This window comes from Lontra canadensis, unplaced genomic scaffold, assembly GCF_010015895.1.
Source record: "Lontra canadensis isolate GAN:19392208 unplaced genomic scaffold, GSC_riverotter_1.0 scaffold98, whole genome shotgun sequence".
NCBI lineage: Eukaryota > Metazoa > Chordata > Mammalia > Carnivora > Mustelidae > Lontra > Lontra canadensis.
This window is the reverse complement of record NW_022631092.1, coordinates 1,971,272-1,982,025: the sequence shown is the minus strand read 5'-3', so window position 1 is coordinate 1,982,025 and position 10,754 is coordinate 1,971,272. Positions and strand designations below refer to the sequence as shown.

At 46.9% G+C, this 10,754-nt stretch overlaps 1 protein-coding gene across 1 annotated transcript; it reads left to right on the top strand.

Moving 5' to 3' along the window:
* The first annotated feature begins 1,699 nt into the window (after positions 1 to 1,699).
* Positions 1,700 to 10,566, top strand: SERPINA4 (serpin family A member 4). Its single transcript, XM_032837378.1, is given in 5 exon segments — positions 1,700 to 1,713; positions 3,422 to 4,087; positions 7,797 to 8,070; positions 8,906 to 9,065; positions 10,011 to 10,566. Coding segments are annotated over 4 exon segments (1,284 nt in total). The 5' UTR covers positions 1,700 to 1,713; positions 3,422 to 3,438; the 3' UTR covers positions 10,212 to 10,566.
* The last annotated feature ends 188 nt before the right edge of the window (positions 10,567 to 10,754 follow it).

The following is a 10,754-nucleotide window of genomic DNA, read 5'->3' as shown; positions in this document are numbered from 1 at the left end:
TCAGGGCACCTGTCTTTCCAGCTGTCCCAAACACACACTGTCCCCCCAGCATCTGCTTCATCAAGCTGAAACTCACTGCAGACGCCAGGCTAAGGAAGGAAAACCCAAGTTGCAGATTCTGGAAAGGGAATAATTGATTTTCACGCTCAAGAACCCATCACCATCTTGCCTTCACTCATTTACTCAGTGACTATTGTTGGAGCCCCTACTGTGTGCCACACATGTTCTATCAAGTGGGTTCCTGCTGAGAACAAAACCAGAGCTGTTATTTGAGAAGAATGGCAGATTTCTCCAAGCAGAGAAAGAACACGGGCTTTGCTCTAACCCTGGAATCTGAGCTGGCAACTTCTTTGGGCTTTTGTTTTCTTATCTGTAAAACGGGATAAAGACAGTCCTCCTGGGGTGGTGTGCATGTGTGTGGTAACAGAGGAGGATGCAAGCGGGTAATGGGTTTTCACTCTTACCTGGCATGGCATGTTCCTCTCTTGCCTTGGTATTGACGCATATCTGTCGTGTGAACTTGGACGCGGCCCCTGAACTTCTTGGAGCCCAACTACAGGCTGGGATGGAGACCTCAGGCCAGCTGCCTCCAAGCCTGTGCTTGTACTGCCCCTGCCACTGCTCTGCCCAGCTCCAGGCTCCCAACCCAATTTTGGTGCTCAGTGGTACACATTCCAATGAAGTCAAAGCCCCAAGCTCCTGGAGACACATTCAGAAAAGCCAACTAATGGAAACCTGAATGCCAAGGGCATCTAATTCAGGACACCAAGGGCCACATCTCTTTCTTCCCCATCAGGCTTAAGAAACAGCTATATGTCACCCCATATTCAACTGCCCCAGAATGGTCCAAGGGTGCCCAGGCTCACCGATCACTGTACATAAAGCAGCTTCAAGATCCATAATTAAAAAGGAAGGGTGCAGTTGGGTTCCTGGCCCATGGAGGGGTTTGCTCCTACCCCATGCCACCCTTGCCCCGGGTTGCATTGTCCTTGAAGGCCAAAATGACAGAACCTCAGAGGGTTCTGTCACTGACTCATGTACCTTTAGAGCTGGAAGGTGTCTGGGCAATCACATAGTCCAGGATTGCAACCTGAAGGCCCAGGGCAGGATCCAGCCCCTCCTAATGGGTCCTGATGGTTGCAGAGAGCTAACCCTCTCTAGTTCCACATGCCCACCATTCCTCATTATGTCACCCTGGAAGCAGCCTTACCAGATTTGTGAAGGCACTGGGGTTTGCTGCCCCTAGTCTGGTCCACCTCTTCATTTTATAAGAGGTGGTGGTGGATGGGATGGGGGGCCCAACAAACCCAGAGAAGGGAATAGATGTGCCTGAGTTCACATGGCCAATGACGGGCAATGGGGAGACCACATCCACTAACGGGCCCCCTGGCCTCAGGGGGAAGGATGTGCCAGGCAAACCTCAGTGCATGACATAAACAGCAAGGGGCAAACTCTGTTGGAGTCTCCCTGGAGGGAAGGGGGGTCATCCCTGAGAGGGTTGAGCCAGCTTTCAGGGGAGTTTCTCTGTGTTGAGACTCCATGCTGCACCCATAGGTCTGTTCATTAATAATTACCTAATAGGGGAGGTGGCAGGTGGTGCTTGTGGAGCTGACAGGTTCTGCCAACCTTCCTGGGCTTCATAAAGCCAGGCCACGTTCCTCGGCTTCCTCTAGCACTCAGACAGCTGCCTGGGGGGCCATACCAGGACTGACCGTGAGTAACGCTCTGAGGGCTACAATTGAGACTTGAAAGGGAGGGTGATAATCATCCTAGTTTGCTCAGGACTGGCACTTCTGGAGCATAAAAATTCCAGTGCTAAGACCAGGAATGACCCAGAGGTGACACCTCCTGGCTGGAAGGACCCCCTATGCGTGATTGCACAACCTTCTTATCGCACCCGTGGGGGAACCGGTGCCCAGGCCCAGAAACAGCCTCATGCAAGGCCACACAGGACTCAGGACCCAGGTCTTCTGGCTCCTGATCCAGGTGCTTTTGGAGGGTGCCTGGCAGAGTGGAATTCTGGGTAGCTTGCTGCAAAGCCAGAGAGAAACACACATGTGAAGGTTAGGGCGGGAGAAGGTATTATAGCTTGGTAGGAAGCCATGCTTTGGGGACGGGTGTGAAGTTGGTGAGTGAAGTGGTCACTCCAACTCCTGGGTGGAAAACAGAATAGAAAGACCAGGTAGGAAGCAACAGCGGTCTAAGTCAGGGCTCAGCAAACGGTGGCTTGTGGGTCAAATCTGGCCCACTGCCTATTTTTGTCTTGCCCCTGAGCTAAGAATGCAAGATATAACATAAATATAAGATATAAACATAAATACAAAATTTGCAAATGGTAGGAAAAAATGAAAAGGAGGACAATATTTTGTGACCCATGAAAAGCATATGAAATTCACATTTTATTGTCCATAAATAAAGTTTCACCAGAACCCAGCCACACATAAGCATGCCTTGTGGGTGACGTCTTCCCAGCCAACACAGCCAAGCTGGGCAGCTGTAACATGACCGTATGGCCCGCAGAGCCAAAGACGTTTAGTCTCTGGCCCTTTTCAAGAAAAATTTTCTGACGCCTGGTCTGGGTGAATGACGCTGGAGGCCTAAGTGAGGGTCACAACAGTGGAGAGGCTCAGGGGTCATGGGAAGACCCTGCCAAACATACAGAAAGATTGAATGAGGTGGGGAGGTGGAGAGCCAGACACAGGTTAGGGATGACAACCGGGTTTGGGGCTGAGAACCGGGGCAGCAGGGCAGATTTGATGTGGAAAATTGAGCACCCTGTTTTGGGCAGGTGAAATTTACTAGGAGAAGAGACCAGTCCTTTTCCTGGGACTTTGGGCAGATCAGTTTTTGAACATCAGAGATCTTATCTGCATGGAGCAATGGTAAGAATGCCCATTCTACTGACCTTTACCGAGATAAGAGGGTCAAACAAAATGGCATTAAAATGATGTTGTAAACTGTAAAGCACACCACGGGTGTTGGTGGAGTAGAAGTTAAAATAACCTTTGGTGTTTTGCTGCAGTGGGTTCCTGGGCTGAAGGAATAAACGTGAATGGTAACAAGAGCTCCAGGCTGAGTCTGGAGACTTTGTGCTCTAGCTCAGACACTTACCAGTTAGGTGACCTGATGAAGTCATTTTTGGAGTCTCTGGGATGAGAAAAGGGGCGAGTGCCTTGCAGAGCTAAGAAGGATGGGAAATACAGGGGGTGTGGTCATGAGGAGCAGGCTTTGTTCATCTAAAGCACTGCTGCAGAGTATGATCTTTGCCACACTCTGGGAAAGTGCCAGGTGTTTGCTAGTCGCTTGCAGAGTCATCTGCACAAGTTCACGGTGTCACTTATCACCCTGCTCTTGCCCGACTTCTCAGTAGGGTTGAATGTTCTGTCGGGGAATTGCCTGGGTACTCTCTTTCCTCCTATAGTTGGGAGACCTCAGAAGATGCATCTTGCCAACCTCCTGCCCTTCCTTCTGGCCGGACTGATGCTCCTTTGTCATGGTCAAGTGAATCCTGAGCACTATCTCCAGGATCATATGGGCAACCCCCATCAGGAGGCTTCAAGCACAGGTGAGGGCTCCCCCAGCCTCAAGATTGCCCCAGGCAATACAGCCTTTGCTCTCCATTTCTACCACCTGATGGCTTCCCAAAGTCCTGGGAGCAACATCTTCTTCTCCCCACTGAGCATCTCTGCCTCCTATGCCATGCTGTCCCTGGGGGCCCGCTTGCACAGTCAGACCCAGATCCTTGAGGGTCTGGGCTTCAACCTTACGGAGCTGTCTGAGCAGGACATCCACCGGGGCTTCCAGCACCTCCTGCACACTCTCCAACTCCCGGGCAACGGGCTGGAGATGCACATGGGCAACGCCCTGTTCCTGAGCCAGGACCTGCCGATCCTTCCGGGATTTCTTAATGACAGCATGGCGTTCTATGAATCCAAACTCTTCCTCACCGACTTCCACAATTCTGTGGGCACCACCCAGCTCATCAATGACCACGTCAAAGAGGAAACTCAAGGAAAGATTGTGGATTTGGTCAGCCACCTGAGCACGGACATCACAATGGTGCTGGTGAATTACATTTACTTCAAAGGTAAGACTCGGTTTGTTGGTAGATCCTCTAGCTTCTCTCTTCTTCTGATTTGTGGATGGATTAGGTATTTAAAAAAGAGAAAGTGGAGGGATGGGGTCAGATAGGGTCAAGCAATCCTTAGCAGATTCACGTGAGAGCATCAGGTATTTAAGATTGTGTAGTACTGAGGTTCCTCATGTCTTTAGACATATTTTCTTATTTTCTTTGTAACAGTAATGTATGAAATGCACAAGGTGAACTGCTGGGTTCATAGCGAAGCTCTGTCACTTACCAATGGTGTAAGCAGGGTGGGTTGTTTGCTTGAAGTAAGGATAATAAGAGTCCTTCCTTCAAAGTTTTGTTTTGAGGATCAAATTATGTGACATTTTTGTGTACTCCTTAGAAGAGGATCTAAAGGGATAGACAAACTACTGCCCCCAGCCACATCTGTTGGGCCATTTGTTTTAGTCAATAAAGTTTTATTGGCACACAGCCATGCCCACTCATTTATGTATTGTCTCTGGCTGCTTTCACACAGCCACAGAGATAAACAGTTGCCATAGAGCCTAAAATATTTGCCTTCTGGCCCTTTGCGAAAGAGGTTTGTTAATCTCTGACAATTATATATACTCAATAAATAATTAGAGTATTGTAATTTATCTAATGATAACAATACTCATTTCGAAGACCTTTGAAAACACATAAAGAGGGAGCCTGGGTGGCACAGTCAGTTAAGAACCTGCCTTCAGCTCAGGTCATGATCTCAGGGTCCTGGGATTGAGTCCCGCATTGGGCTCTCTTCTCACTGGGGAGCCTGCTTCTCCTTCTTCTCCCCACTTGTGCTCTCTCTCACTATCTCTGTCCATATCTCTGTCTCTCTCAAATAAATAAAATCTTTAAAAACAAAAAAAAAATTTAAAAACCACATAAAGATATAAAAGAGAAGTAGAAATTACCCATAATCCTACCACCCTGAGGCAACCAGTGTTAACATTTTCACCTAATTCATTCCCGTCTTCCATTCACACACATATATTAACAGTTGAAATCACAGCATGGGGACAGATTTGTACAGTGTGTATCATCAGTGTTCCATCAGAGGAGCAAAGACACCATGATTATTAAGGGAAAGGGGATTGTTATAGGAATTGGACCTCACTCAACTCTAGTCAAATGAAGACCTAGAGGAAACAACATTGGATGGACAGTGTGAAGTCCTTGGTGCAAGTGAAAGTTTGGACCTTATTAAGGATCTATATGCCAGGCACATCCAACCACCACAGTGGGTCCATGTAGGGGGAACTTTGGAGAGTCCCATGCTAGGCACCTGGTAGTGACTTAGGGACACATTGCTCTGGAGGGCTAATGTTGGACAATGAACTTGGAGGACAGCATGGACAACCTGGAAGACAGAGAGCTCCACTAGGTCTGTCCATCATCCAATCTTCCTGGGAAGACCTTCAGCATGTGAGGGTTGTTTTCACATCTACCTCCCAATCTTACAACTGTAACCACCTTGAACCCAGAATCTATAGAGAACAGATTCTGGGAAACAATCCCAGACTAACAATCCAGCCAAATCAGTCATCGCTTGCATTCTACACATGGAATTATTTATGTACCACTGAAAACTTTTTCAAAAATCTTTTCAATTCTGCAATGACCATAAACTTATAAGAAGTTGCAAAAATAGTCCAGAGAGATCCTGTGTACCTTTCATCCAGGTTAGATAACATCTCACATAACTGTCATACAAAAACAAAACCAGGAAATTGACATTGGTGCAATCTATAGACTTTATTCAGATTTACCAGGTTTTACATGCATTTGTGTGTGTGAGTGTGTGTGTGCACGCACAGCTTTATGCTATTGAAAACTTTATTTAGATCTTACTTTAATGGCTGCACGATATTTTATAGAACCATTTCAATGTAGAGTACGCATCATCAATGTAATTTAAATGTATAGTATACACCATCAACCTACCCAAAGCTCTGAATATAAAGAAGGGTTTGGGTGCTCTCTTCCTGAAAGAGACTTAGCTCCAGTTGGGTTAGTGTTGTCGGCCTGAGAGTGAGAGGTTCCCTAGAAATAAGAAGGAGATAGAGATGTTTTACCTAAAACTTTGGGATGTAAATTTAGCCCCAGGCCTCACTCTCTCACTCTCACATGGTAAAGGGGAGAACAACTGTGGCTTACCTTCAAAACTGAAAAGTACCTAGAAGAAGACAAACAAAAGATGCATAGGATCTCTGTAGAGAAGATTATCTTGAGAGATATTACACTTAAATTTTAAAAGTACAGATATACTATGTTCATGAAAAGGAAGACTTAATATGTAAAGATGTCAATTCTCTCATGAATTAATCTAAATATTTAATGCAATCCCAATCAAAAGCCTAACAGATTTTTTTTTTTTGGTGGCAGTTAATAAGCTGATTCTAAACTGTATATGGAGGTGCAAAAGGCCAAGAATAGTTAAGATGGGAAAATTTACCTGACAGAAGGTGAGACTTATCATAAATCTATATTAATTTAGGCTGTGAAGTACAAATAGACTAATGGGACAGAATAGTGAGGCCAGAATAGAGTCCAGAAGTGGCCCCATGGATAGATACAGATAGATACAGAGACATATGGTATTTGTCCAAGCTGGCATCACCCCCATCACTGCCATGATGGAACACTGGTGCTGGGACAGCTAGGTACCCACAAGGGGAACAAAATGGGTTTGGACCCCTCCTTTCAACCAACAATAAGTATTTATTCTAGGTGGAGTATAGTCCTTTTTGCAAAAGAGAAGACTAAATCTCCTAGAATATCATGTAAGAGAGTATCTTTATGACCTTGAAGGGAAAGTTGTCTTAAACAAGACACAGAAGTCCTAACCACAAAGAAAAAGACTCATATGTTCACTGCATTTAAGTTAAGAATTTCAAAACACACCATTACTAGAGTGAAAAGGCAAGTAAGAGAGAGAGACAAGGGATTTACAACTCACACTACTGATAGACAACTAGTGTTCAGAAAGGACTCCTGCAAACCACTAAGAAACAACCCTACACAAATACAGGGGAGGAACATGAACTAGCACTGATGTAACAAAACAAAAAAAAAAGAAAAGAGAGGGACATTTTGTTGGTCAATAAACATACAAAAGATTGCTCAACCTCGTTTTTAACCAAGAAAGTACACTACAAAGTCATAATAAGCTACAACTACATAAACATCAGGTTGGCAATGTAAATTAAATGGTGAAGACCTGAGGTGCCTGGGTGACTCAGTTGGTTAAGTGTCTGATTCTTGGTTTCAGCTCAGGTCATGATCTCAGGGTCATGGCGCCGAGCCCTGTGTCTGGCTCCATGCTCAGTGCAGAGTCTGCTTGAGATTCTTTTCCCATCTTTCTCCCCCATCCCTCCCTGTTCTTGCATGCTCTCTCGCTCTCTCTCTAAAAGAAATAAGTAAATAAAACAAATAAGTAAATAATTTTTTTTTTAAATGGTGAAGACGTGAAACAATGTTGCTGATATCCTTTTGTATCTCCCATTTTAAATGAGCCCTGAGAGAATCCATTTCTTAGGCAGGTCAGGTTTTGAAGGATCTAAGTGGTACACCATGATGAAATAGTAAGGGGGGCATCTTCACGGCTGTGGGAGTGACACTCCCTTGGCTAAACAGTTGGCCTGCTAGTCCCCAGGTGCCCTGTGCCTTCTTTCCATCTTCCCTTCAGCTCTTTGGGAGAAACCATTTGTTCCCTCGATGACTACTACCCAAGACTTCCACGTCGATGAGAATACTGTCGTCAAGATACCTATGATGCTGCAGGACACACAGCACCACTGGTATCTTCATGACCGATTCTTGCCCTGCTCGGTGCTGCGGATGGATTACCAAGGAAACATGGTGGCCTTTTTCATCCTTCCGGACCGAGGGAAAATGGCGAATGTGGAGGAGGTCTTGACTCCAGAGATGCTAACAAGGTGAAACAACTTGCTTCAGAAGAGGTGATCAATGTGACCTGTGGTGCTGAGTTTACAGCATTGCCCTTCAGATGGACCCTTCTAAGGAAGGCCAGTGCCCTACATGGGGGTGTTGTCAAATTATGAAAGAATTCTTATTTGCTTTAAGCCTTTCCATGGGTTTCCCTCGCTGATGAACTCTCTTGTTATATCTGAAATACGATTTTTGCCCCATTAGTGAAAAGAGAACCTAGGAGTTAAGATTCCTGATTCTAGATGTAGCCCTTACAGCGCACAAGACTTGGGTGAGGTGACACTGGCTCTCCGAGGGTCTGCCCAACTGTGCAGTGAGTGGGTAGACCTCCCGTCAAGGTTCCTAGCACAGAGGGACTTCAAAAGATCCCATCCACCCATCCAAGGAAGTAGTTTTCTATCATCCTGGGGCTATAAATGGGAAAAATTTATAGATAAGGGCCTCAGATTTATAGATGAGGGCCCATAGATAAGGGCCTCAGCCTAAGGCCACATGTGGATGGAGAATTCGCACAGCTTATGTGACAGAGGGATTCTAGCCAAAAAAATCATCTGGTCCCATGTAAGTGAAAACCATAGGACCCCAACAGAGGTGAAGGGAAAGCTACCACACAGGGAGACTTCATCTCCCTGGGCACCTGGCCTGCCCACAGAAAGCCCCCTCTGCTGAAGATGATCTCCCAAGGGAGTTCCTGCAGAGAGCAGTCTTGAGGGCGAAGGGGCCTGGCCTTAAGTCCCTGGGGACACTGGAGAAAAGTCAGATGCAGTGGAGCCAGCTAGAGGGTGCAGTCAAAAGGAGCATAGTGCACTGGGGTCCCTCACTTGTGTAACCCCATGCCTCCTTCAGGTATTTTTATAAGAAGCTCGAGCTACATTTCCCCAAGTTCTCCATTTCTGGCTCCTATCAGTTAGATCAGATTTTGCCCAAGATGGGCTTCATGGACCTGTTCTCAAAGGAGGTTGACCTCTCCGGCATCACCGAAGAGCGGAGACTGCGGGTGTCCAAGGTAAGTCATTGTGGCCCTCCATGCCTGGAGACTTGGTAGGGAAATTCTGCCCCTTGGGGACTGCTGGGTTATGGGTGTTCTCTCTGTCCCATGTGAAATCTCAGAGCCTGGGTTTCATTCAGCCATCTGCAGACATGGGCATCCCCGAACCAGCCCACTCCCATGCTGGCATGGTACTTGGCACGGGGGATCCCACGCTCATCCCACCGCTGTCCTCAGGGAGTTGTCACAGCAAAGTGGGCTTCACAGATCACAATGTATAGACAAACGCATTGATAAAATAGAAGGAGGATACCGACGAGGTTGGCCGGGGTGTGTGTATCAGAGATCACTTTGATAGGAGAAAGAGACCTATGACTTTAGTTAAGAAGACAGAAGTGCACGCCAGGGTAGAGCCTTGGGTTGCAGAGTTGAATTCCAGGTCTTCCTCTTATGGCATTGAAGGGTGAGTGTGGGTCTGCAAAAGAGCCATAATATATCACCCTTCTAGGATGGCTATGAAGATTTAAAAAGAGCCCTAGGAACATAGTAAGTGTTCAGTTGCTGATAGAAATAATCATTCTGAGGGGCACCTGGGTGGCTCAGTCAGTTAGGAGTCTGTCTTCCGCTCAGGTCATGACCCCAGGGTCCTGGGACTGAGCCCTGCATCAGGCTCCCTGCTCAGCGGGGAGTCTGCTTCTCCCTCTCCCTCTGCCTGCCACTTTGCCTGCTTGTGCTCTCTCTCTGTCAAGTAAATAAATAGAATCTTTTTTAAAAAATGAAATAATTATTCCTATAAATAAGAGGTCATCCAGCTTACAGATCTCCCCAGTGTAGATGTTCTTGCTGTGGGATCCCCAGGAAGTGGCCTGCAGTGTTGATCTCCAGCGATCTCTGGTTCGTCCAGGCTTCCCTAATTTCTGATTCATGTTCTCTTAGAGGTAACCCTTGTGATTTCCTTCCCAGAGTTTTCACAAAGCCATTCTGGAGGTGGATGAGGTTGGCACCCAGGCAGCAGCGGCCACTGGCAGCTTTGTGACCTTTATGTCTGCCCAGCACAATCGCAGAATCCTTCGGTTCAACCGGCCCTTCCTCGTGGTGATCTTTTCCACCAATAATCAGAGCATCGTCTTCCTGGGCAAGGTTGTCAACCCCACGAAACCATAGCCCTCCCAGGGCTGGCTCTTCTATTACAAGCAGGATGATGTGGCCCAGGGGGGGCTCGGTGTGAGCAGCTCTGTGTTTGGAGTGGTGGACACAGAAGATCCTGAGATCCTGGACAGAAGCTGTTGGTGAGGGTGAGGGACATAGGTGGTATGAGATAAGTGTGGACTAGACACCCAGCTCTCAGGGCAGATCATCTCACCTCTTTGAGCACCACCCTGGATAGTGGGAGAAACTCTGCTAGGTGGTTTAAGGGATTAAATACAATGATGGCTATGAGGAACATGTTTTGGTGCCTTGCACATAGTAGATACTCAATAAATGCATCCCTGTTCTCCATACCTTTGGGGTTTGCTCTGCCCTGCCCTGGACATGGGGGTGAGATGTCCCAAGTTCCAGTGGTTTGGCAAGGTGTATATGGAAGGGGGGAGCAATGTCAGCAGTTGGCTGTCCCCAGCAGAATGGACGCCTTATTTCTAGAGCGGGGCTCTGAAGGCTTTTACTGGGAAAGCACCAAAGTAGTCGCCATAGCGACCTAGTGAGGAA